The sequence below is a fragment of the Hydractinia symbiolongicarpus genome, chromosome 6, assembly GCF_029227915.1.
Source record: "Hydractinia symbiolongicarpus strain clone_291-10 chromosome 6, HSymV2.1, whole genome shotgun sequence".
In the NCBI taxonomy this organism is placed as follows: domain Eukaryota; kingdom Metazoa; phylum Cnidaria; class Hydrozoa; order Anthoathecata; family Hydractiniidae; genus Hydractinia; species Hydractinia symbiolongicarpus.
This window is the reverse complement of record NC_079880.1, coordinates 12,960,610-12,987,500: the sequence shown is the minus strand read 5'-3', so window position 1 is coordinate 12,987,500 and position 26,891 is coordinate 12,960,610. Positions and strand designations below refer to the sequence as shown.

The 26,891-nt window shown below is 31.7% G+C and overlaps 2 protein-coding genes and 1 long non-coding RNA gene across 3 annotated transcripts; 1 reads left to right on the top strand and 2 right to left on the bottom strand.

Moving 5' to 3' along the window:
- Nucleotides 1–4: 4 nt before the first annotated feature.
- On the bottom strand, nt 5–17,462 carry LOC130647052 (sperm-associated antigen 1-like). Its single transcript, XM_057452770.1, has 20 exons — nt 16,791–17,462; nt 15,592–15,666; nt 15,075–15,159; nt 14,582–14,671; nt 13,386–13,566; nt 12,225–12,458; nt 11,434–11,540; nt 11,174–11,205; nt 9,973–10,382; nt 9,202–9,373; nt 8,606–8,686; nt 7,822–8,071; nt 7,275–7,382; nt 6,397–6,486; nt 6,029–6,142; nt 5,170–5,253; nt 3,260–3,355; nt 1,827–1,932; nt 1,304–1,378; nt 5–293 (listed from the first exon to the last, which is right to left on the bottom strand). The coding sequence occupies exons 1-20, from the start codon at nt 16,907–16,909 to the stop codon at nt 91–93; spliced, it is 2,712 nt and encodes a 903-aa protein (XP_057308753.1). The 5' UTR covers nt 16,910–17,462; the 3' UTR covers nt 5–90.
- A 184-nt stretch (nt 17,463–17,646) lies between these two features.
- On the bottom strand, nt 17,647–18,926 carry LOC130647059 (uncharacterized). The gene is made up of 4 exons (XM_057452778.1): nt 18,682–18,926; nt 18,391–18,569; nt 18,077–18,151; nt 17,647–17,974 (listed from the first exon to the last, which is right to left on the bottom strand). The coding sequence occupies exons 1-4, from the start codon at nt 18,761–18,763 to the stop codon at nt 17,885–17,887; spliced, it is 426 nt and encodes a 141-aa protein (XP_057308761.1). The 5' UTR covers nt 18,764–18,926; the 3' UTR covers nt 17,647–17,884.
- A 4,796-nt stretch (nt 18,927–23,722) lies between these two features.
- LOC130647060 (uncharacterized) lies at nt 23,723–26,166 on the top strand. The gene is made up of 3 exons (XR_008982799.1): nt 23,723–23,875; nt 24,582–24,704; nt 24,870–26,166. It is a non-coding gene; the product is annotated as an uncharacterized LOC130647060 (long non-coding RNA).
- The last annotated feature ends 725 nt before the right edge of the window (nt 26,167–26,891 follow it).

Genomic DNA, 26,891 nt, shown 5'->3' with positions numbered 1-26,891 from the left:
CAAGTATCAATCCGCTGTACAATCATAATTTACATACACGAAAACTTTTTAAAAAACAACAACCGTGACAGGAGTAAAAAAAAAGAAGATTTAAGAGCATTTATACACTGCTCTGATATTGCTAATATCGTTTTGAAGTGTTTTCTCGCCATTTTGTTTCACCCTCACTTCGAGTAGATCAACAGTGGTCTTCAATAGCGTCTTGTCGGCAGTGCTAAGAAACATCAACATCATAACAAAACGTGACGTACGGCTGACGTATTTCAAAATCGAGATGCCAAACTTGTACCGTTCTAAATCGACAGATTGACAGCTTGAACAATACGAAAGAAGAACAATAAAAAAATTTAGTCCAAAGTTATCACTCATAAAATTTTAAGTAAATAACTTCCATATGTATTTCCGTAAATATTGAAGGCCTTTGAGTCCTAATTAAGGTTCTATTATGTGTGCCGCTATAAAAACAACATACCCTATCCCAGGAAATTACTACGAAGGAAATTAACGTGAATGCCTATAACTATTTAATTAAAGCGATTTAGCTGCACTTACAAAAAGTATTAAAATAATGCGGATGAGAAAATATCCTAATTTCACTAACAATCACTTTTTGTTTTCTTTCAAAACAATTACAGATACTCTCCAGCTTGTCTTAGTCACATTAGGTGAGTAAAGCGTATTAGCAGGATACCAGCTAAAAATTTTTTGAGCGAAGTAAACAGAAGAAGAATAAAGTATGAGTATGAGCGATTGATAGGAAAATAGATTTTTAAACTTCAATTACAGGTTTTCAATTAACTAGTAATTTTTTTGACGTTCTGGATATTTACGTTACACTTTAAGGGGAATTTAATTAACGCGAATTTTTCTTGCCTCTGTAATACACCTTTTCCGAACTTTATAAATTATAATAATTATGACGTCATCCAAAGTTTTATAATGGTTCTATGCACTTTAAATAAGGATATTCAGATAGAATATCAAATTATCATATGACAAAAATAAAGTTTTTAGAGCAATATAATATTCTGATTGGATTTTATTTAGATTTGAAGAAAATAATTATTTTGAATATGAGGCTATTCTTAGAAAGCTCGGCTATATGAAGGGTGTGATCGTAACTTTGAGTTCGCAATTGAGGCAATTAACGAACAGAAATAATTACGAAATTAGGTAATTTGTTCTACCAAAGGAACTTTGGGATAAGAATCATTTTCAATTCGGGAAGGTCTAGGGAGACGTCAAAAAATTGAGGAAGGTAAAATGAATATGAGTGCTGAGTAAGGAAAAATATGAAGCGAACCTTTTGTTGCGAAATGATCGTGAACCGTACGAATTATCGTTTTAATGATATCTCCATCAAGTTTATTTGATAACACTAGAAACAAAAAAAACTTCTTTCAAAATAGTAAATAAATTCAACTTAAATATTTATATATGTTAACCACCGCCGGCGATTTCATTGAAAATACAAACGCAATAAAAAGACAAGTTTGATCTTTTTGACAATTCATTGCCAACTTGTTGGAGCAAATGTAATTACATTTTGTAAGATCTTGTATTTTATACTTTTAAAAAACTTTGAACTCTTCATATCATGAGTTGGTTAAGCACAGTGTAAGAAGTTGATCGTGGTAAAAGAACCTGTTTCGCCAAAAAAATTGGTTATTGACTCTCTATATCAGGAGTTCGATACATCAAGGCAAAAACACCGAGCTTTTCAAAATAACGCTGTGTTTTTATTCTCGCAGTAAAAGCCTCTCAACGCGTGTTTTCTATCCATAACAACAACCAAACAGTTTACATAAAAAACATAATACACTTACACTCTGGCAATTTTTGTGGTTCAACCTGTTTCAGTAGCTCTGCATAATCAGTAGATTTTTCAGATTTAATACCATTCCATGCTTGTAAAAACTCGAAACCAGTCATCTAAACAAATTAAATTCAGTAACTCACAAAATTTCAAGCCTTCCTTATAAGAAACAGTTAAATCCGACCCGAGGCTTAATGTTCTTATTTTTGTAGCCTGTTTTGTTCTTATTTTGTTCTTAATAAACAGAAACCAACTTCAAAATTCAGCCTCACTTTTTCCCTCTTACTCTAAAATTGGATGTTTTTTATTAGGGCTCTATAATTATGTTCATGAACAATCGAGCCGATACAATTATTCTCACAAAAGCAAACACGAGTAAAAACAATAATCGTTGGCTTGTGTAGGTTAGGAGAAAATTGCAATATAATTTCACATTCTGAATTGTTCTTATTTTCTTGTAAAATTAGGACTCGCGTTGTTCGTAGTTTTAGATACAATGATTAAAACTGTTCTTATTTCGTTCTGAATTTTTGTCAGCTCGGCAACCGGTGTTCTTATCAAAACCTTATAAAACAAAGCGTGCGCCTGCAGTAACACGCACACAAGACTCGAACACGTGATCCATGTTCGTGTTATTTTAATCTAACAAGTTTTATCTTGTGTCTGATAACAGAAGCACGCATCTATTACTTTCCATCAAGTCACATATGAATTTCACTGAAACACATCATTGGTAGCCATACTATGTAATTTAAAAAAACACATCTATTTATCATGTAACAAATATTGCAACCAACGAAATGTTAAGTCGGCATTGTTCAGACCAACATATGGTCAAACTTCAAAGTTTATTATCCATCGTAAAATTTAATAACACAAATAGTACAAACAGTACTCAATGCAAGGCCTGTATTTTGTTCAAGACGACCGGACCACCCTTTTTTTATAAGAAACATGTTTATAAGAAACCTACATGTAGAATCTTTAAAAATTAAGAAACTGTTACTACTACATTCTATGTCTATTTCTGAAATAAGATGTTACAGTCATCACTGTTTTTGTTTTTGATCCTTTTTGTTTAATAAAAGAGACAAAATGATACATCTGTTTTATTTTAAAACCAACTAGTCCAAAACTTAAAGAAACTTTTAGAACTAACTATTCATTTGAAAGCCTTATTTTACTAGGAAAATGAAGAAACTAAATAAGAAATTTTTGGAACTAAAAACATGGAATTTCAGCCTACAAATAAGAAACTTTTTGAACTAGGCCCTTCGCCACACGAAATATCCTTCAACGATTTAACGCAAAACACGCAATGGTGGTTTAGGTGTGACAGTCAAGTGTAAACTGATCAGAGATTGAGATCAAAAATAAGTAAATAAAACATTTCTCGGGATCGAGTAAGAAAAATTGATTAGTCTAGATTCACAAATAGATTACCTTCTTCGTAGATTGTGGTTTGGATGGATTACTTTTAGATGTAGTGCATTTACCAGTTTTTGTGTTGTTTTTACACGGCTTCGAAGAAGAGCTTGTCTAAAATGAATTATGAAGTTTGGAACAAAACAGAATAGGAACATCAACACGAGTTCTTTTAAAATATGCATCGTAACAGCGCCCTGTCTCGTGTCATAACAAATCGTAACAGCGCCCTGTCTTGCGTCGTAACAAATCTCGACGGCACCCTGTCTCGTGTCGTAACAAATCGTAACGGCGTCCTGTCTTGCGTCGTAACAAGTCTTGTTGAAAAGCAAGGGAGTTAGTAGCCATTATGTCAGGACAGAGGTGCCGAACTCAAATAACAAATTACGTTATCTATCAAAAAGTTTTTGAAGAGGCGCAAATTGAAAACTTTCTTAACACTTCTTCAATTTGAGTATTTACCAAGAAGTTAAGTATAATAAGATTGTACTACTTTGTTATTATTTTTAAAAATGAAAATCATGAATCTTTTTTCTAGGCTTCATATATTGCTATTTAAGCCTCAGTTCCATAACTTTTTAAATTTTTAGCCTGGACAGTAATATGGGTTTTAGTCAAATCTTAAACGATAACTGCAGATACAATCATGGATATAATATGTTGAGATAGCACGTGTAATTTCAAATTGCTTGTTTCTATATTAGAGTCGCGCATTTTCAACTTGTCAGTGTTTAGAGTGGACGTAGGTTACTCTTGAAACGTGCTAATTGTTGCTGACGTCAGCACGACTATTTTGTCCAAATTTCGCGAGCTTCATAGGCTGCGACGTAAATCGTTTTGCTGCTAGGACGCGCTAAAAAATGCTGCTAGCGAATTTCACACGCTCTCTACGTGACCTACGTATGCAGGATAGTAGAGACTTCACAGCTAGCAGAGCAGTGGCTATTCACCTTTTGTCCATGTTTGAAAAATAACGAAAATTCCATAACTTTAAAGTCCATAATTGCGGATGGTATTAAACCTTATTAGAAGAATTATGAAATTTTAAAAAATTATTAAGAGAATTTTCATTATAACAAATTTTTATTGGAAAAGGGGGTGGAAAATTAATGGTGGGGATGCATGGTGATTTGCGAAAAGTTTACATTTTTAAAAATTTGGTAAATATTTCATTTCTCAATAAGTTATTGTACAGATTTTGATAAAATTCATTTCATTTTTGTCACTATGAACAGCCTCACTGATATATACCTGCTTCTCAAAAGTCATTTGCTACAACTCAACTGGGAAAGTTTCTAAGTGATGCAAAAGTGTTAAAGAGTTGGATGTGAAGCCTAAATACTGATAAGTAAGCCCCAATCTAAGGCTGTCATAAAAAAAACGTGTATCAATTCGATTCACATTCAAAAGACCATCATCATATTTTATTTATTCTTTTTTTCAGCATTGTTGAAATAAAAGTGTCAAGACATTTTCCTTAAAAATCAAGCCTAAAAACCTAAACAATAATTTCATATACATAATACTGTTACATAATGTTCAAATATGCTATCTATGAAAGGACACAAATCAAATTTTCACCCTATGTACTTGAAAGACATTACCACGGATGATCAGGCTGTTCTGTAATTTACACAAAATCATATACTGAAAAAACAAAAATGTTATTAATTTAGTTGTCTAGGTTCTTGTTCTAAGTTTTGTCAGAGATTTCAGATTTTAGGCTTTCATAATTGCAGGTCAATAAATGGTAACCCATTGGCATTGGCTTACTGTTCTTTACTGATTTTAGTCATTTTTCTTACCTAATAAGTTGTCTTGGAACCAAACTAATGTTTCGTAAAAAATACTGTCATAAATTATTTTAAGGAACATTTCTATGACCTTGATTTTACAGACAACACGCACATGAATTCGATGTTCCTCACCATGTCTGATGTTACTTCGTCAATCTTCATCTTTTTGCTTTTTTGTTTATTCACTTCATTCCTAGCTTGAATTTCTAAAAGTTCCTGTAAACAAAAGAAAGAGTATTTAATATTAGCATAAATTCTGATGAAAACAAATGGTAGTAATTATTGCTGAAGTCAGCATGGTTCGTTCAAATTTCAAGGTCATTAAGAACTGCAATATGAGTTGTTTCGCAATGTGTGAATGTTGTATATTGGCACATAATCACAAACGTTAGGCTCGTAACCAGAAGTAGTAATTTCGGCTTTTTCTGTATTAGATTACATTATTTATACTTGAAGACAGCAGACCTAGGATCTTAGTTTATTTTTCAACATTTGACGTTTATACATATATTCGTTGCAGAGTATTGGTGAGTTGACGGTTTTTGCCAATTTTTAAAACTGCCCCAAATCTGCTGTTGTTCTAAATTTTACTGATTGCAATGGCCTACGTTTTTACAAAAGTGGAGCCTCCGCAGCTCCGACTGCAAAGTTTCAGCAAAAAAAATACCGTGTCCATTTCGCATCATAGTTATAAAAAATATGAATTCTCTGTTCCTCTTTCTTCAAGATGGTGAAAGCGTTTAAAGTGGCTCTAGAAAAACTCAACGTTTGTTCGCAGGGACGAGTTTTTAATTTTTCTGTACAAAGAAGAAAAAAAACTTAAGATAAGTTAACCTGCACAATAAAAAAACTATTAAAAAAAACAGACATCAACTAAACAAAACTAAGAAGGGTGGCCAGCTAATTTTTGTTTTCTCTCAGCTACCGTCTTAACAAGCTATAGAAAGAATGCTCCATGAAAGGAACATCTAAAAACTTTTATTCCACCTACTTCCCGAAAAAGCTGTTTACACTCTTCCACTTCTTTTTTTGCAAGCGTGTTGTTGGGTTCACACTTCAACACAAGTGAGAAATCACTTAATGCATCTTTATATTGCTTCAAAGTCTAATGCAGAAATGTGTGTAATCTATACAACAGTAAAGTCACAGAATAGCCCTTTAATTAAATTCGCGAAAAAATTGAAGAAAAGTTGTAAAAAGCAAAAAGTTTCACTGCAGAAGCTCAAGTGAAAAGATACGCCTAAGAAATTTAAGCAATAGATTCACTTCAGCCTGGATATTTCTTTTACAGTATGGCAGTTTTAAAGGTTTGAAAGTTTTAAAAGGAAAACAAAAGATTATTTAATCTCAAAAGATTACCTTATTAGCTTGTGCTCTTCTAAATAAAGCTTTCACATTCTGTGGTTGAAGGTGAAGTGCTTTGTCACAATCTTCTATTGCTTTTACTGGCTGGTAAAATGAAATTAGTAAGAATTAAAAACTTTTAATTTTTTGTGATTTCTTACTGAGATTGAGCAAAGTATTTGAGAACCATAAGCGCCTATCAAAAATACATCTGCCAATTCCTATTTTCATACAAGTGCCTATCTTCAAAGAAGTGCCTATCTTTAAATAAATACTTATCTTCAAATAAGTGCCTATTGCTAAATATGTACCCTTCTGTCACTAAATATCAACTTTATAGACACTCCTTAACACTCTTTTTCTCAACAAACCCCTTAAAAAGTTCAACGCAGTGTACAATTCAGGTGAAGCAAAATTCTATACCACAATGTGAAAAAATGTAACTGTTTGTAATTTAATTTTGTGGGTGCCACCAAAAGTCCCATTTAAGACTTTTAATGCGAACTGATCACAAACGGCATTTTACCCAAGATGATGTGATAATATAGCAACGTTGCAGAAGTTTGTTATTTCACTTGCCACTCTGACCGAAATAAAGGTTTCTTAAGTTATAAAAACGTTTGTAAAAATTCTAAGAAATACACTGTGGACCAAACCGAGTCAAACCAGTATCATGCAAACAGCCTCTAAGGGACTAACAACTAGGACAATAGTAAAGAATTTTTGAAACTAATAATAAACACAGGCAATACCTCCATATAGCCTGCTTTTATTACCCTATTATTACCCTTTAAAAATTATTAGTCTCCTAAAATACACACCTTATAATTCCTAGGAAAAATGAGATCCTAGGAAAAATGAAAACGATGATAAATAATTTTTAAGTTACCTACTTCATTGAGTTTTAGAAAACATAACGCTCTGTTAGTGTAACTTGGCACTTCATTAGGTAGCAAAAGAATGCATGATGTGTAGTAGGGAACAGCATCTGCAAATTTACCCTAAAAGGAAACAAAGTCCTAAACTAGTCTAGTCTTAAAAAAAAAAGTTGCATCTCAAACCAGGTTAAAGTTTGAATCTAAAGGGAAGAAATTTTGGGGAGTGTTTCTAAAATAGTCTATGTGTACAAAACCATCGCACATCAGGCTATGACTAGCAAGTCAATGCAAGGAGGTTTTGAGTGTTTATAAAATTGCATGTCAAAAAAGCCACATAAAAATTCATCTGTACTTTAAAATAAAAGCAACTTTTACGCTTGAACTATTGTATCACAAGTACGAATTATCATGGCTGGTCATTATCCCGTAAAAAATTATTTCTTTTGAAAAATTTTTTTTCTTTTGATTACCACTTTTTTCTCAAGAAGAAGCATTATGTTTACAATTTTTTTCGGCTTTCAGACTGGCGATGATCACAAAAAACATATATGTAGACGCTAACCTGTTGCACGCATTTGTTTCCCTTTTCTTTAGTCTCTTTAAACTGCTCCTCAATGCTCTTCTGACTCGGAACATCTTCAGCTTTCTTAGTGTTAGTGTTATTCTTAGGTGGTTGACTTTCTTTGCTAGGTAACTTTTCACTTGTTTGGCTGGTTTGGATAGTGGGTTGTATTGTTGGTATAACTGTGGACAGTTTCGGAAGTTTTTCACGCCATGATGAACCATGTTCAGCTTTTAAAACAGAACTTAACCTAAGAACAAGTAAAATCACTGGTAGTATCACCCTTTAAACATATTTCCTGCATCATCTTTTGTGCGCTGTCTACGCGATAGCTTAAAATAAATAAAGCTGTGCGCAACGATTATTAACACAATACAGTTATTATTGTGTATAGTCAAATGTATAAAGGAATTAATAGTTTTTAGATGAAATTAATAACTTACAAAAGTGTTAAACGTGACAGGTGGCTATTACTAGAAATCATTGTGGTGTAAGCAACATCAAAAAAGAACAAGTATCAAGAAGTTTTAGTGTTTATATCCTTATAGTATTGCAACATAGTCTTGTTTACATTCTTCTTATTATTTGCTCAAAGTAACCTCTGATTTTATCTAAAATTCACAGTACCAGTAATCCATCTAAGGCAATCACCTATTCCTTATTTGTTTTGCTTCTGACTCTTATAGTTTTCATCATATATTCACCTATAGCCCTTTACAATAAAAGAAGGCCTTATCTTCGTAATTATTAGGTACTCTTCTTATTTAGTAGTGAGCTGACATACCTTGATATACCCTGCAATGCTGTTGTATTTGTTCCATCTATTTGAAGACAGGCTTGAAAATCCGAATAAGCAGACAGATATCTAAAAGAGGGGAAAAATATTACTTTTATTATTTTAAATAAATTTTTTGATTTTTGTTTTGTTGTTTTGTTTCAGGTAGGAATATATTTAACAACATTCTCAACTTTCCATCCTCTTTAAAGGAAAAACAGGTTTCATATTGCATATTACAAGACAGGTTTGTATTCTTTCGTTAAACATCATGTTTTATTTACCTAGGGTGAGTTATATTCAACAAAACAGAGGAATATTCAAGACAAATTTGCCAATATGTACATGGTACTTAACAGAGTCAGTTATTGCACATTGGTTGGGAAATCAAGACTTATGAAAGGTAGAAGTAGCAGACAGGGATGTTATATCCTTGTCTGCTACTTTCTACCTGAAGCCTAATTCTGTCAACTCAGTCTTTGATTCAGCTTTATGGTATTAAAAATAGCAATTTTACTACTTTTAAGATACAGGAGCTTCTGAAAACAAGATCTTACAAAAATAATATCTGAATATTAAACAAATTTTATGATTCAAAAACATACTTTTCAATCGTTTCGAAAGCTGCAGCTCTTCTTAAATATGCTTTGACAGTTGGAGTAAAATTCAAGGATTTATTACAATCATGAATGCATTCACGACATCGGCCAGTTTTCATTTCACACATTGCCCGACTGCTAAATAAAACAGCCAAAGCATTCTTGAAATCGTTTTGATCTAAATACAGAAAAGTAGTGGTAATATTACAGTCATATGCCTATAAACACAATAGTATATATTTCATGGAAAGGTTTTCTTATTGGAGCTCCAGGTCTTTATTCAAGATCTATACATTAATCAAGAAAATTCAGTTCCCCTATGCTCAACTTATTTTAGTGTTAAGGCTTATTTCTATTTGACTGCATTTTCTGTTGTACTGCAAGAAGCTCATAAGTTTTTTTTGTTAGCCCATGCACATTTTAAAAATGATAGATTTTGTCCAAGTGTACACACGCTAACAAAAAACTTAAGAGCTTTTTGGACTACAGTAGGAAAATATACTGAAACTGAAAAGAACGTTTAGAATTTTTTCCATACATTATCTCAAAGTGCGTACTAAAACAACTTCTAGACAACTTTACAAAAAATCTGGTTGTTCCAGTAACATTTGCAGTCCAGTTTCCATTCTTTGTATAACATTTATGTAATGTTACTTGTAAAATCAATATACGAAATGAAATATTCTTCATCTTTCTGTTTGACACATTGACAATGAAAACATTTCATATGGTCATCAAATACGATAATAGCAACACCAGACAGAAAAAGCAACTCACCGTCCATTAGCATATGAATAGCACTGGTGTATGCTTTCATAGCTTCAACGTATCGGCCAGCTTTATACAGATCATTTCCTTCATTTTTCAAATCAACAACATCTGGTGGGAGCTCTTTGGGGCGTGCAACAATGGATGTTGAAGTTTTCTCAACAGGTTTATCATCTTTGGATACTAAATTTGTGGTGTTCGGTACCTCCTTATTATTGTTTGTTTTTTCAGGTACTGTATTCCCCTCTTGTCTTACTGATGTGTCTATATCTTCAATGATCAATCTTTTACCTTTCTTTGTGGAAGGTTTTGGGTCATTTACATTTGTATCTACAGTTACTTTATCGGACATACAGTCTTGACTATCAATTTCTTCTACAGTTAATCTTTTCCCTTTTTTCTGATTTGTTTTCTTCTTACTGCAATGAAATTAAAATTTATCTAAATATCTATGACTAGTTCCTGTTTGATGCTACTTAAATAATCTTTAAAGGTTTTCAGCAAAATTAGAGGGTAACAGAGGATTGGAAAAAATTTTACTTAATTTTTCGTTTAGAGACAGAGAACAACATTAGTATTCATAATAAAAAAATAATTAAAAAAAAATGTATATTGCACAAAGTTCATTTCTTGACGTAATAGATGTATATTGTTAGTGTGGTTTTAATAAAATTACATATCACATGAAAGCTAAACTTGCTGTGTGTTTTCGTCTTTCTACTGTTATATGTATAAATATGCCTCAGGGTCAACCTATCGAAGCGTCTGGTCACTTGCTATATTTGCTGGTAATAATTTTGTTGATCTACATACTTACTATGAGTGTTATACAGGAAGCCTAATGCAATTATAATGTCATAACAAATGAAATTTTAAAATGCTCTTATTCAACGTTGGAGTAAAAATAACATTTCTGTTATTGCTTCATCATACTCTTTTATTTCAATCGAACAACAAAAAAACGTTTGACCTTTGTTTCCCGTTAAGTTTATTTATTAGGATTATGCAGAATGTAATGGATGTTTAGGTGTAGGTTAAAAGTACCTGCATTTTGACTACATTTTGTTTGGTGCTATTAAAATTTCAAGTATAAAGATTTTCAGCAAGTTTGCTATTTTTTTGATGCAGATTCTATACAATGAAAACAAATTACACATATAATCTAAACCGTTTGTAAAAACTGCAAATGCATAAAAAAAAAACTACTCACCTTATTGCAGCTGTGATTTCTTCTAATAGTTGCTAAAAGAAAACAAGAAAACAAGTATAATTTTTAATTTTATCATAAAAATAAGCAGTTTAAAACCTTGACCAATTCATAAAAGTATAAAAAACAAATGTTATTAGGTTTCTCTTCTGCTTAGCACTTTAGCACAAAATAAAATATTGATATAGCGATAGTTGGATTGTTAAGTTAAGGGGTTGATAACAGGATCAATTCTGTGAAAACAATGCATACAAAAAAATCACCTTTCCACGTTTATTAGCTGGTTCTAATTCTAAAACTTTTGTAAAATCATTAAAAGCATCATCCAAATTTTGTAGCGCTTGATTTGCTATACCACGTCGTAAATATGCTAAAAGATATACATAAATTAGACTTACCATTTTGGTTTTAAGTGAAAATGTCAACATCCATCCTTGAAACTGTACCACAATAAAGTTACAAGGATGTGCTCAGATCCTGTATACTTGTTTTTTACAATCTTAGTTTTAAGTTGTTAGCAGGATTTCACATAGAAAACGCGAGAGTACGGTTTATCAATATAAAATTTATACCAGCATGAACTTCCATTAGTCTAATTATTTTACTTTTTGCGCTATAAACATCTAAACTGAAGAATGTTGAGGCACAATACCATCCATATATACTACAAAAGGATCTGTGACATAAGAAACTTTCAGAATTATCGGCTGACATGATAATGCAATAGGAAATTTGTTTATTATATCAGTACAAGATTTCACAGTAAAAAAAAATGTCCCTAAATGCAAAAACAGATCTAGAGTTTCCAAAATCGAAGATTTTGTTTTTTAAAAAACTAAAGAGTGGGCCAAAGAAATTATTGTACTTTTCTGTTTTTAAAATGTTCAACTTCTTTTGTTTTGAAAGTGTTTCTGTTTCTATTTTCGCACCAAATAATTTTTTTTTGTGTTTCTTGTGCACAACCAAATTTGCTCCAGAGTTTTTTAAATAAAATTCAACTGCTTATAAACATATTTCTTATAAATGTTTTCGGCTGTCAGAAATAAATACAAACCTTTTATATTATTTGGTTCACTTTGAATAACTGTGTTACAATCAGCCAGGGCTGGAGGATAGTTTTTTAATTTGATATTTGTTATTGCTCGATTGTTGTATACTGCTGGATTTTCTATGATATCTAAACTGCGATTATAATAGACTAGTGCCTCTTCAAAATCACCACTATTAAACGCTTCATTGCCTTTCTTTTTCTCATTCTGTGCAGTGTAGTTTAGCTCATCGGCAGATTCTAAAAAAAATTGATAACTTGATATTTGAGAAATTTAAAAAACACATTTGCTTTATAAAACGGCATTACTAAGCCGACCTTATATGTATATACTTTGCAAGTCAACCTACTAATTCACAGCCTTGAGAAAATATAATTTGTACATCAGCTAAATATAGAATATCTGAATTCATTTCATTTGCATAAAGAAAACACAAACAACTTGCGTCTCTGATCCGGTCAACCAAAACTTATGATTGATCTTCTACAATATGGTTTTAGAGAGCTAACAGCAAACTATATTTTTAGTTTATCAGCAGTAAATGTGCTTTTGGTCCTCTAGGAAACACCTACTTCAAACTTGTCAAAGTTTATCAAAGACTTTGAGAGATAAGGTTACTCAGTTAGATCTGAAAATCTAAACAAAACTAATTTTTTCGACCTTTCTAGACCATGAGCCATAATCTGGACATTGTGGAAGGTGCAGCTATCAATCCATTGACATTTTTACATATAGCCCACATATCATGTCTATGGTTGTAGCTTTTCATAAACTGAACTGCCTAGTCATCCAATTTTATACTTTAGAATTCCATCACCATTTTTTAAAAAACAACCTGTCAGGATTTTACGCATTGTTTCCATAATGATACAAAACATTTCTCATAAAAATAACATTCATAACATTAACACATCAGCAGCAATGTTTTTTGTTGTTCTTGATTTTAAAATCGTTTTATCTAGCACCTAGGTATTAATTTTTACCAAGAATCAGAATGTTTCACATCTTCTTATCACAGACAAAATTAGACTTATCAACTTTGGCATGAAACATAACATAGGACAAGTTTCTTTTAATCCAACTGAGCATTACCTAATTAAAATATCAATAATTACCAATGACTCAAATATATAACGCTGCAGCATACTACAATACAACATACATACTCGCTTTAGGTTGGTTGATGTTTTCTTTTCCCAACAATTTGTAAGCAGGAGGGTTAGCTTCATTTATAACTGTTTTTGAAGTAGTTTCCCTTTGGTCTTGGTTTTCAATTTCTTTATCCAATTTTGCCCATTCATCATAACTCCGGGGTGTAACCTGTTTATTTGATGTTTGCTGTTTTGGCTAGAAAGGGGAAAAAATAATAAATATTCACATTTAATTAGGATAATTACGACCTTTCTGGTGATTAGTACCTGATTGCCAACCTTTTTTTGTTATTTGAAAAAAAGAGCAAGCATAACAATTTGTGTGAATGTTTTCACTTAGATTTAGATTTTAGTGCATGTCAATTAACAACTAATATTTTTCATCATATTCTTTTTGAGAAGTAAAATGTCTGTGGTGGTCAGTGGACTAGTCAGAGAAATGAGGATTGCAGAGCATTAATAGATTGCTTATTCATTATTTATTACTGCAAGATTTTGAATTTGTTATCTACGAAGTTTACAATTTAAAGATTATCCAGTTATTGTAGTTCTACAGTTATAGGTTGTTACCACCAACTCTTCCTTTGTGTATAAGCGCTTTTTTTTTACCAAAACGTCTTTATTTGACAACACAAAGTGGCAAATTGAAAATAATGAATGTAAGCACTCTTTCAGATATTAAAAACAAGGCAGTTATTTTGGATTCTTTTCAGTATTGAGTTCCTCTAAAAATAAACACTGAAGATTACGTGATTACGTGATCTGATTAATTAAAAGTTTATAGCAAAATATCCTGCCACTAAAAAGTAGAAACTGTTTCTACTTTACGGCGAAGTGAATTTTTCGAAGCAAAATCAAGATAAACAAAACTGTGCACGCTCAGATACATTTCGCCAGCAAATTCGCTAATTTGTGTGTATGTGGAGGTACACACAAGTCACACATCCAAAAAAACAATTTGCTATTCATTTTGATTTTAATCTAAGCTAGAAATTTCATACTTCTTTTGATTGTAAGTACAATATGATTTGCAGCTTTATTTCAGTGCTAACTTCGTATACACCTTTATACAATATTGCTTGGCTAGGTATGCCACATTAGCTTTAATGGTAGCTGGATAGGAATGTACTCTAGGTGATTTTGGTATCAAATTAGATTAGCTGTTGTGTGAAGTAATAAAATGTACTAAAATACATAAGGAAATCACCAACCTTTTGTTCCTGGAGGCCAATTTTTTTGCTTGTACGAATTGGAGGCAAGTTGTCTTCCTTGAATCCATTGGATTGGTCATATTGCATGTTCTAGAAATTTGATATTAATGTTTAGAAATACATTTTGCTTTTTAGATTTTACGTCAATTTTTGGATGCTTTTATTTTGCAGAACAAAGTTCCTACAATTTTTAATCTTGTAAATAAGGTACAAAGCATGATACAATTTTCACAAAATGGGATGCCAAAATAACGCATATTCTTACAGGGATTTCTTATTTACAGGAATTTCTACATCACTATAATAATGGAAATCAAGGAGAGATTGTTTTACGATAAAAATTAGATGACAGTTACTGTTAAGATATTCATAATCAGCAATTATATCAGACTCGCATTGCCAGTAAAAGAATAAATAAGACAAAGTACCGTAAGGCTTTTTTGAGAATGAAGTCTTAACTAACTGCAGTCTAAGAAAGTGAACAACAACAAACCTGAAGATTGTTTGTGATTTTCTGTCTTTCCTCCAACTCTAGTTCAGTAATCATTTTTTCTCGATTAGATTTCTCAAGAAGAACACTGAAATATTTAATACTAGTCGATTAGGCCTGTGGAAATATCAACTTAGACAGAAGAACAATGGAAAAAATAGGTTGTTTTATGTGTTTTGCTGACATCAGAAGTGCATATTTAAAATATTTTTGAAGAAATTTTTTGCCTGCAAAGTGTGGAACTTGAGACACTGATAAAGAAAATGTTTAGGATCATGTGCTCTCAATTTTTTTTTTTTTAGAATTTTGTATCCCGTTGCCTTCATCCTATAGATTTTGCAACACTGATCAAGAAAATGTATAGGATCGCATACAGAGAGACAGAGAGACAGAGAGACAGACAGACAGACAGACAGACAGACAGACAGACAGACAGACAGACAGACAGACAGACAGACAGACAGACAGACAGACAGACAGCTTTAGTTTTATATAAAGAAAGTAATTTTTCTTTTCCAACCTGTCAGGCTTCTGGCTTGCTAATCGTTTCTCAGCAAAGTTTTCTAATTCTGGATAGCGACCTTCTTCGCCAGATCTACAATCAAACATACAATTGTCAACAAAGAAGTTTACAATTAACAAATTTTTTTTTAATAAAAACCTTTTTTGGGTAACAGTTTCATATTTCATTGAAAAAATCCAATGAAAGGTACCAGGCACAGCCTTATTAATTATTATAGCATTTTTATTTTTGATAGAAATATATCCCTTAATGGGAGTAGATCACTGTAACAACTAATTTACATATCAACAAAAATCACACTCCATGTAAAACATGTGGAAAACAGACTAAAAAGACCAAATTAAGAAGGCATCTAATGTACAATACTTTGATGACGTACAATTCCATGCATAAATTCGTTTTTTTTTTAATCCATTTTTTTGTTTTTATTGAAGTAACCCCAAGATGTTGATAATTCATCTATCATTTTATCCTATTATTCTTTCATGACATCATCAAGCTGTAGCTTTTGAACTGAATGGACAAGCAAAGCCATTGTGCCAAATTTAAGCACAGATGTGCTCTTCCTACACAAGAGAAGACCTCTCTTTTTTTCCATATTGATTGTTATTTACCTCCAAAGTTTTCAGTGCATTGCAATGACTTTGCAAATTAACATTATTAATATCAAATTAAATGCATTCAATTTTTATGTGATGATGTCAAAATAATATAATATTTACCTGGTAGAATATATATCCACTTTGCCTGTTACACAAATGTTTATTACAGCTTTTTTAATTCCCATCAGCAACAACTGCTGACAGAAATGTCTACACATTAAAAAAGCAGGCAGCCAAATAGCATATTACATTAAAAAAATTGCAGATGTGAAAAGATTCAAAGGCTGTATTGGCATATCATTATGTGAGATCAAGATCTGCTGATAGCACATATACATTATAAAAGTTTCTACCATATTTTTCGGAATATAACCTGCAAATCATATAACCTGCAACCAAGATTTTTAAGAGAACTACAAACCCCAGACCATCAGATAGCCCGCACCTTCGTATAACTCGCCTAAAATTTTAAATAGTGTGTTTTTACTCACTAGCATCTTGGTAACCAGAAGAAAGTATGTCAAGAAACTAATAAAAAACAATGTGCTGCGTTTATGTTAAAAAGAGAAACCCTATTTTTATACAAGGACTTACTTAAGTACTTGTAAAATCTTTTGGAGTTTGTTTACATCATTGCATGTTTCAATATATTTGTAATCTAAATGTTCGATCGGTATATCAGGTGCACTCTTACAAAATCCAAACATTGTCATTTCTTTTTGTTTTTATTGTTTTTCTAAAAAAAAGTGAGATGAGAAAAGATCTAAACATAACAGACTGTATATAATGATATATTGAAGATGTGCAATTTAGTGCCAAAAATTTGAAACCTCTTAATTTTGGAAGATGAAAAAGAAAAGTAGGAGGAAGGGGTCAAACATATATTTTGCTTTGTTCACATCTATTAATAATGAATAACAGTAATTGAAATCAAAGAAATTCTGGAAAAACAACAAAATTGTATGATAGGAAAAAGCACTCATATCAATTTTTTTACTATCAACAGTGTGCGTCCATTGTCAATTTTTGTTATACTGTCATAATGCAAAAATAGATTATTTTGCCTTGTACAAGCATAATATAATAGGCTCAGAGCAATTCAAGCCCTGGTATTTTAACAATTTACAAACTACTGCTTATTAGTCCAAAATTTACTTATTTTGCGAAAACATAAAACATAAAGCTTACTCCTCTCTTTCAAAGAGCAATAATCATTATGAAGTTTCAATTATATTTTTTGCCCTGCTGACCTGAAAGACCTAAATAATGCGTTGCTGTTTGCTGTGACTAAAAAATTTTTAAAATGTCGTCATAATTTCTGACACAACATAGAAATTATTTATTTATGTAAACAGACTCAAATTAAAAGCAAGCTTTTGTTATTCATCAAACGATTTTTGTAGTCAAAAAGGAAGCTTTAAACCTGGACAATAAAAACAGTATCTGCAAATCAAATTGAGCATCATTTAGTTAGTATTTCCTAACAATCATAAAATAATGTTTACCATGCAATTATGATACATTGTTATCCATAGTAAATAGTAGTAAAAGAAATACCAAAAACACGATGTAATAAAACCATCAATATCCTTTAAATTCTGATACAATATTATGTTTGAAGGTTAGTTCATGCATATGAGTGCTATCAAACACACAACTCAAAATATTTATCCTTTTATATGTACTTGTTACAATGGCGCTAATTGGTTTATGTCCGCTGAAATTTTCTGCATTTCGTCAATGACAATTTTCAGATCTGTATTCTTTTTTTGTAACTCCTAACATAAAAAAACAAGATCTTACAACATAGGCCTTATATTTTATGCAAGTTTTTTTCTATTAACTTGCTACAAAATGACTGGGATCTGTTGAAATTTTACCTGATGCAATTGAATATATTCTGGAGAAGTGTCAATCTCCATTTTAACTGGTGTTTCTAAATTATTGAAGTTTGGCTAAAAAAGAAATAGGAAAACACATACGAGCAAGTTCAACTAAATCATCATCATCATTCTCGGCTTAATGTCCGTTTTCCATGCTAAAGAACCATCCAACTCACAGCAACCTTCTTTGACTCAGACGGCAAGTTAGGTATTGTAATATGGATTAATTTTATCAACAGTGATCAATTAATTTAGAGTGATGAAACTACTGCGTATGTGTGATTTTAAAAAACGTGAAAGAAACTACTCACTATGCCATCTTTATTTTGTTCAAACTCTTTCTGACAAAACTCATAAGACAGTTTTAAATCTTTTAAAGTGCTTTTCATAGCTGCAATCAGTTCAGAAACCATTTTATTGGTATTCTCACAAGACTCAGGTACGCTGTATGGACTCTTTACATCTTTCTTTAACAAAAGGTTACCTTTACCTGTAAAACACAGTACATATATCATAAACTACACTAGATACAAAACAGATTACTCAAACTTCGCACAAAAACAGGACACAAAAAATTGTCTAATGGTAAATGTAAAACATACCCAAAATTGTCAACAAACTATTATATTGTTCATATAGTTTTTGTGTTGCAGCCAGTCCATTTTTTGGGAAAGCAAGATCCATAACTTTTTATATCATTGTGACTTAGACCTAACCATGAAATAGCATCAAGAAAACATGACTAAAGTATAACTAAATTGAGCATGAAACACAAGAACAAAGTGATATCAATAAAGTGATAAAGATGGCCCCATAAATACCCATATTCATGTGAAAAAATAAGGTACCTAAAGTGACTGCACACAAGTTAATCTCAAGTATCTATACTAGAGAGCATAGATCCTATAGGATCTATATAGTTTATTTTATAAAAATAACAACAGAATGGGCACTAAACAGAAACCGAAAATAAAAATTTGTATGATCATAAAGTGCTGTAAAACAATGGCAGTGTTTACCAATGATCATTGAGTGTAATAATCAAATAAAACTAGTGGTGTACGGTACTCTAAAAAGTATCTTAACATTGTGTTGCGATTTTCGAGGATATTTTTGTTTTAATAGAACATAGTATAAAATCCATCAGGATAATGCGATAGAGTTGATCTATAGCGCAGCATTTACTCAATGGCATGAATTACTTTATAATAATAAGTTTAAATTAATCACTATACTCAAAAGAAAGAGGAGCCATTTGTTCAAAAGATAAATAATTCTGTAGGAGCCGAAGTCAGTAAACAATCATTTTGCAATTCATCTAAAGTTAACTAGAGGAATGCTAATTTGGTTTAATTACATCATTCTTTTTCTTTCTTCTTAATGCTTACATCCTGTGAAAAAATCACAGTTTATCGATTTATAATATCAGAACAACCAACAATTTCACCACCGTTTCGTAAAATTTGTTACATGAATTAAATAATCAGACAAAGTGTACCTCATATTTAAACTCCCCCACTTCACTTGCCTGTCATATTGTTTATACTTAAACATGCAAGTGATATCGTGAACTAGCTTTTATTAAAATATACTCCACATCCAGACACCCTGAATTGCACAAAATTTTATACGTAAAAGAGGGAAGGGTATATGTATATAGCTGATATTTTTTATATATATTTTAACGCTTGTTGGGATGGCTTATTGCGTAGCACCTTATTGCAGAATGACAACATCTTTACAATTTACAATTGCCCTAGAGGTATCCTATTCATTAAAAAGATGTTACTTTTCTAAAAGTATGTATGGTTATTTTCAAAACTTAAATTGGATATTATTAGTAAATGACTTTTAATTAGGAAAAATAAACTTCATTTTTATATATAAATATATAAAAACGAGGAAATTTAAGCAAACTTTATTTTTCGCAGGAGGTAAGCTTTATTAATGCTGGCATCGCTTAATAAGGTGAAAAATCACAAAATAGGTGTTCATAAAATTTTTTCTTAGGCAACAAAGAGCTCCAGGGTCTTTTTTCAAAATTGACTTAGCTTTATTTATAAAGATAAAATTAATCAACCAATCTTTTCATTAATGCTGCGTTATAAACACATCAATTCGACCTGTGCCTATGTTACATTAAAAAGATGCTGGGATGAGGTTGTTTTTTTATTTTCAAAACTATCCACAGGTGCATTATGATATAAGAAAATAAATTGAAAACAGTTGCCAGTTTATCAGAAACTTTTCACACCTATGTGGTACTTGCAAAAGCATTGTTTGAAGGTGTTTGATAATTATATGTCCACCAGCAACAACGGCTGTTAATCCAGGGTGGTCAAACATTCTGATATGCAAGATTTTTTATTGACAGCTTAAATTAAAAATTTGTGATAGGTGGGAAAGTACACAATGAGTGAAATAATACTGATAGATAGCCAAAGTAGCAAAGAAGGGGTGGTTAAAGGATACGTGAAGCATATGTATGATATATTTTCATATTTGATTGCTGGTGAACAAATACCTTTTTATTAGACACAAGATTGACTCATAATTTGCTTTGTCTATGTTCATGTAGGTGTATTTCGCATAAAAAGGTACAGCCCTGATCGCGAGTAACTATACACGAGTATATGAGTACGGGTACATTAAATGCCGAGTAAAGTGCAAGACAAATACGAGTAATCGGCGAGTATACTACTTCATACCCTAGAGTATAGCCTTTTGCGCATGCGAGTACAGTAAGTGAATGATTTGTGAGTACGTGTGCGAGTATAAGATAAACGGGAATTCGTCATAGCGTAATTTTTATCGATAGCTCACATTTGTCTGCTACCTTACACATTGTGAAAACTTTTACTTCGTATTCGCGTCGTAAGAAATAACATTTTATTTTACATAATTTTTTTTTATGTTGCAAAAAAAGTTTTTGCTGTAATGGCTCTTTATAACTTTGAATTTATATAGTTAATTTCTCACCGACGAGGAAACCCTTTGCTATTTACATCTGTTATCTAAATCCTTTTTTCTCCTAGCTAAAAGTTTTGTTGCTACATTCAAACATTATTCCTTTTTCTTCGCAAGCATGAATTAAACTAAATTACTAAATTACTAAATTAAGCCAATCGCATTTAATTTTATTGTTTTGTAAGTAACCAAAAGTAAAAACAACGATGTACGGAAGATTCTTTCTCATGTTTTTATAATTTTATTATCCATTCTTATCTTACCAATCATAGTGTGCATAATAAATAAGTGGCAGTAATGGGGAGGACAAAGTTTCATGTGTCTTATTAATTGTATTTTTAATTTTTTTCACATATCACCTGTTGTTTGAAAGTAGCGAATATAAAAAAGAAAAGAATGAATGAATATCATCCAAACTAAATTGTGACATTTTTTACTATTTTTTAACAGCATTTAACAATTTGGGCTTGTGAAATACATGTCAATAACTGGTAAACATGATACCTGCTATATTGTTCTATTACCAGAAGCAAATTATTTCAATATTCTCAATGTGATTGCAAAGATATAAATAGATTAGAATAACATTCAACACAAAAGAAAAATTTATCTCCAGAATCGTGTTTTAAAGAGAGTGAGGAGATCTTTATAACGCAGACAACTGAATTTCATTCGGTATTTTTAGACTTAAAAATCATTTTTCAGAAGTGACGTTGGTTTGTTTGTTTGTTCAGAAGCAAAAGAGTTCGCTTGAAAGTTACGACTCCGTCGTAAGGCAATTGAGGTTCTCCCTCGTTCTGGCTATCATATATAGCTTGCGTTGGTGCGCACTTTCCCGCAGTTGAGTTGAATATAACGCGAATCAGTTTAGACTCGTCTGGCTCTTCGGAGTGTCAGGTCCCTGTGGCATGGTTCCAAATGGGACTGCTGATTCGATCGTAAATCAACAAAACGCCAGGACTTAAAGTGTTAGCATGTAATCTCAATGCCAGCTTCAACTCACTATTGAACATAGAAAACTAATGAACGAAGAAAATAACACTGTAAAAATAGTGTTTTTCAATAAATCCAACAACAACATAAAAGCATATTGGCCGCAAGTGCATTCTCAACAAGTTACTCGATTAATTATATCGAGCACGCTAGCGAGTACTGTGTGAGTACAGTAGCAAAAATGTGCGAGTATTTTTGACGTACTCGTACGCCCATTATACTCGTCGCATACTCGTGGAATACCCATGGAAGATATTACTCGTACCCGTAGTTTAATACTCGTGCATAGTTACTCGCGATCGGTTCTGTATATATATACAGTTACAAAAGTTTCCATAGACTTATATAATATATATATGTAATATATAACATACAGAACCTGTGCATATATAATATACGGAACATATATATACATTTTATTTTAAATAAGTTTTGTAAAAATCCTGGGGTCTATCAAAAAAAGTAAAGGGGTAAATAAAAAAGTGGTTAAAATGTTATCAGTCATCAATAAATAAAAGTATTCCAAACTTGTTAATTCTCTTAAAAACCTGTGGACTAAGTTTGTTAACAGACTTAGGTGTTGGAGAGGTTAAGTAGCGTGAGGTTGTCTTGAAAAGTGTTAAAGATTGCAAAGAGTGTTAAAAATTCTCTTTTGCACTGCATCACGAAACTGGAAATGGCTAAAATTATGTGGAATGTCATAATTTGGAACATTTTAAAATTTTGACCTGTGACCTGTGGAATAAACCAGCCGCACCATACACTTAATTAGTCTTTGTGCATCTTATTCCTAATTTGAAAAGTTGCCCAATTATATAGCAGTACACACTTAGTTAGCTAGCAGTTTTTAGCCCTTGTTGCAGAGCACCAACAGGCTGCAGAGCAATGGCCAAGTGATGCTGTTGCCCCATTTGAAAAAGAGTTAAGAAAAGGAAAATTTGCTACAACTGCTAGACAAATATATTAATTATATTGGAAAAAATTTATTTTGAGCACTTTCATCCTTATTCTTTGCTGCCTACTACCTTACCTAGTTGTACCTTTTTGTAGGCTTCCGAAGAAAGTCTTCAGGATTAGCAGTTGTGTGCCAGTCCTCCTTGGATTGAACATCCAGTTTACATCAATGTGTGCATATGTATAATCCAGTTAAAATCAGCCTGTCTTAACATGGTGTATCTTATTAGTTGTGGTTCGTCTGGTATCTGGAATAGATATTTATCGAGGCTGTTTGAGCGTGCAAGCAGACATATTACGGATGGATTTGGGGAGAATATTAAAGAGCTTTAGCCCTCCTTCCCTCCTTCTCAAAGCATGCTTAGCCAGCTGGTGCTATAGAACTAGCTAGATACTCCAGAAGCCTATGGGTTAGGTAGCTAAAAGCAACATTGGTTTTGTCAAAGGGGCTGTAACAATTATTAAAAAAAAGATTTCACATCACAAAAGAGTAGCTAGAGAAAAAGGGCCAATTTGTCCGTTCTTCTGTTCCAGGGTTTTGTAGGTTATTTCAAAGCATCCCAGCTACATACAATACATTCATATTTTTTTTAATTAAATCACACAGAGCAGATATAGATTAGAAGTTATAATCTTGGAATGGAGTGGAGTGGAGAGCGACCCTCCTTCCCACAAATTACCCTACTTGTCCGCCATATTTGTGCATTTGTTTCGTGCGTAATTACATGAAAACACACATTAAATGATTACGCATGTTTGATTTTTTTTTGTATTTTGAACGGTTGGAACAAAACAAAGTTTTGGAAAGACATAACACAAGGTGAAGGTGTAGAAGAAGAAACATACTTAGCTACTCACTCTTCTGACAATCCCACTAAAAAGGTAATTGGTAGAACGCTCAATTAACTTCCAAAAGGTCGTAGGTTTGATCAGCACATTAGGTTGTTTGTCTAATTAGACAGAAATTTATGCAGAGATTTCTGTTGCAGTTAGCTCAAAAGGCAACTTTCAAACAATCTATAACTACCTTTGTAGACCCTTCTGGAAGCAATTGACATTGTATGTCCCTCGTAATTAGTGAAACTAACCACAGAAAATATAAATAACTACTACACAAAACAGCTGAGTAAGGAATTTTTTTCTTTTGCAACGTAATAGCTAGCTATAGCCAACCTATAGTTTAATTTCTTTGTTTACATTTCCAATGGTAAGCTCTTTCAGCTCTTGTATCTATGTGGCAGGAAAAAAGATGGGGGCGCTAGGTGAAGTGTTGTTATTTTCTGTCCATTTTATCACACAAAGGCATTGTTAGGACTTTATATAAATTCAAATAAATCAGAAGGCATCGACTTACCCTCGAAAATAGTGTAAAATCTCAAACGATGTTTTCGTGAGAAGAAATTCACATGTAAAGACCTCTCTTCACTAAATCCTAGGATCTTCTTTTCTGCCACCCAAATGCCAGAGCTTACCACTGAAAGGTAAACAAATAAAGTCACTCTGGATTTCATCTATTATGTCTGATGCCTAGATAAGATATGCTCTTCCCTTGTGTGACAGTGTATTTTTAAAATTTTACTTTTTTTAGTCTTACAGGCTAACTGGTAGCTACAGAAGTGCTTTTCAAAAACACTGAGCTTTAAAATGAAGAACGAAGTGTACCAGCCAACTGCTACCGATAATTTAACATCAGCTGAAGATGGTGAAAATGGTAATTGTTTAAGAATTTGCAAATTTGCACCCTGCTTCTTATTCTAAGTTATTATTCAATGGGGCAGCAACATGGTTAGCAAGAGAAAAATTACGGATCTTAAATAATCTTTTTGATAACCTCAACTTATTTGTCTTTTCTTAATTTTAAAATTTTGTTTTTTAGAGACTTATGTTCCAGCACAGTCAATATCTCTTCTTTGGAAAATGGTCATAGCAATATTACTTCTTCTTTCAATTATTCTTATGATTTCCTTAATTGTTGTGTCTAAGAAATTGAAGAATCAAGATGACTGTCCTGTTTGTATATCATGCAGCACCATAGCAACAACAACAATGCAAAGTATTACCACTGCTAACACAACAACAGGTTAATAAAGGTGTATTGGATTCTTCTTTTAACTGTCAATTAACCATGAATTGGTAACAAAACGTCTTTTTGAACATTTTTGTATATATAAACTTTTTTTTTAGAGCTCTTAAATAAAATGGCAGGTTTCTCTTTAAAATTTTCTCACTGTAATTTTTTTTTGACCATCCTTTTTTTAATTTCCTTTAATAAGTAAATCTTCTAAAATTTTAATTTTGTTGTAATTTTCTTTCTTCTTTCGGCTATAACTAAACTTGATTTATAATTTGAAATCTTTTATAATCTGCAGTGTTAAAATTAAGTAAACACCAAAAAGGTTTCAGACTTGTATTCTAATTTCCTACTTTGTCATGAAGAGAAAGATGTATATATTATTTTTACTTTATTTTTATTTTTTAAATGAAAACCTTATCATGATCAGAATACTGGCAATGAATTTGCACATGTATTAGTGATGCACTTTTTTATATGAGAGTTTTTTATAAGGAGCTGAGGCTCTGTGTTAAAATTCTTAAGGGAATGTTATTGAGAAACAATGAGGCTCAAATGATTCATGATTGAGTCTAAAAAGGAAATTCAACTATTTTATTTTTATTTATGATATAAATCAAAGGTAGGCTCTGGATTTGAAGTGGATTTCCACTTAAAAAAAACTGACAATTGTCATTTCTAGGATCTTATTAGTCAATAAATTTGCCATTCTGATTTGCTTTAATCCAAACTAAAAGTTGAAATCATTTTAACTTTCCATACAGACAGAAGAAAAAAAACTGTAAAAAATAGAATAATTAGATAGCCAATCAAATTTTAGTATTTTTCTTGTCCGCTTCAATCTGTTTTGCTCTAAGTGGAAATCCTCTTTAAGGAACTGCAAGGCTGCCTAAAAATTCTGGTTCCTTATAAAACAGATATATATATATAAGTACATTATTTTTTTTGTGCACCTAATATATTGTAATTTTTATTTAAAAGTATCTTATTAGTATATGTTATTAGTATATGTAATTTAAACTGGAATCTTACTTGACATTTTAATGTAATTTTCTTTGCGAATAAGTTTTATTAGTAATCTTTAAACAAAATGTTTTTCAAATGAGTCATTTTGAAATTTGAATCTACACTGATGAAAAGTTAAGCCTTTGTTCACCCATAACCATAAAACAAGTAATTATGCCAGCTGTGGCACTCTTTAAAACGTTTAGTAACAACTGTGAATTAAATGTGCAGGTTTATCACAGCAATAAGCATTTACTTTATGAGCTTAGAGTTAAACCTATTGGCGGGATAGTCAAATTAATTAGCTTTATTTCATGTTAAACTCAAAATCCATTGTTTAAAATAGATTTTAATTTTAAACATCAACATAACCTTTCAAAGCAAAGGAAGAAAATAAAACGAATATTATATTTAACTGGCAGTGCCTTGATAGAATGTGAACTGCTGTCATCGGAGTCTGCCTTTCTTAAGTATAGCTAGTAGATGTTTAGAAATAAATGCCATCACTAAAAAAAATGAGAAAAAAAACTATGAAAATATTGAGAAATACATTTATTAATAAAAGCATCGATGTGAACTAACCTTTATTAACGCAGAAATAATTGTTTCGTCGATCGTAAAATTAAACACAAGGTTTAAACATTTTGAAAAACTTATTAGTGCGGGAAATTTAAGAAAAAATGTAGATAACTGATGATCTACCGTTTGCAGTTCTAGAGAAAAAATTAGAAGCCCTACAAAGGTTTCAGAAGGGTTTTACCTAGGGAATGCTCAAACTATAAATACATACTGGTGCATTTTTTCGGCTTACTGGATCATGGC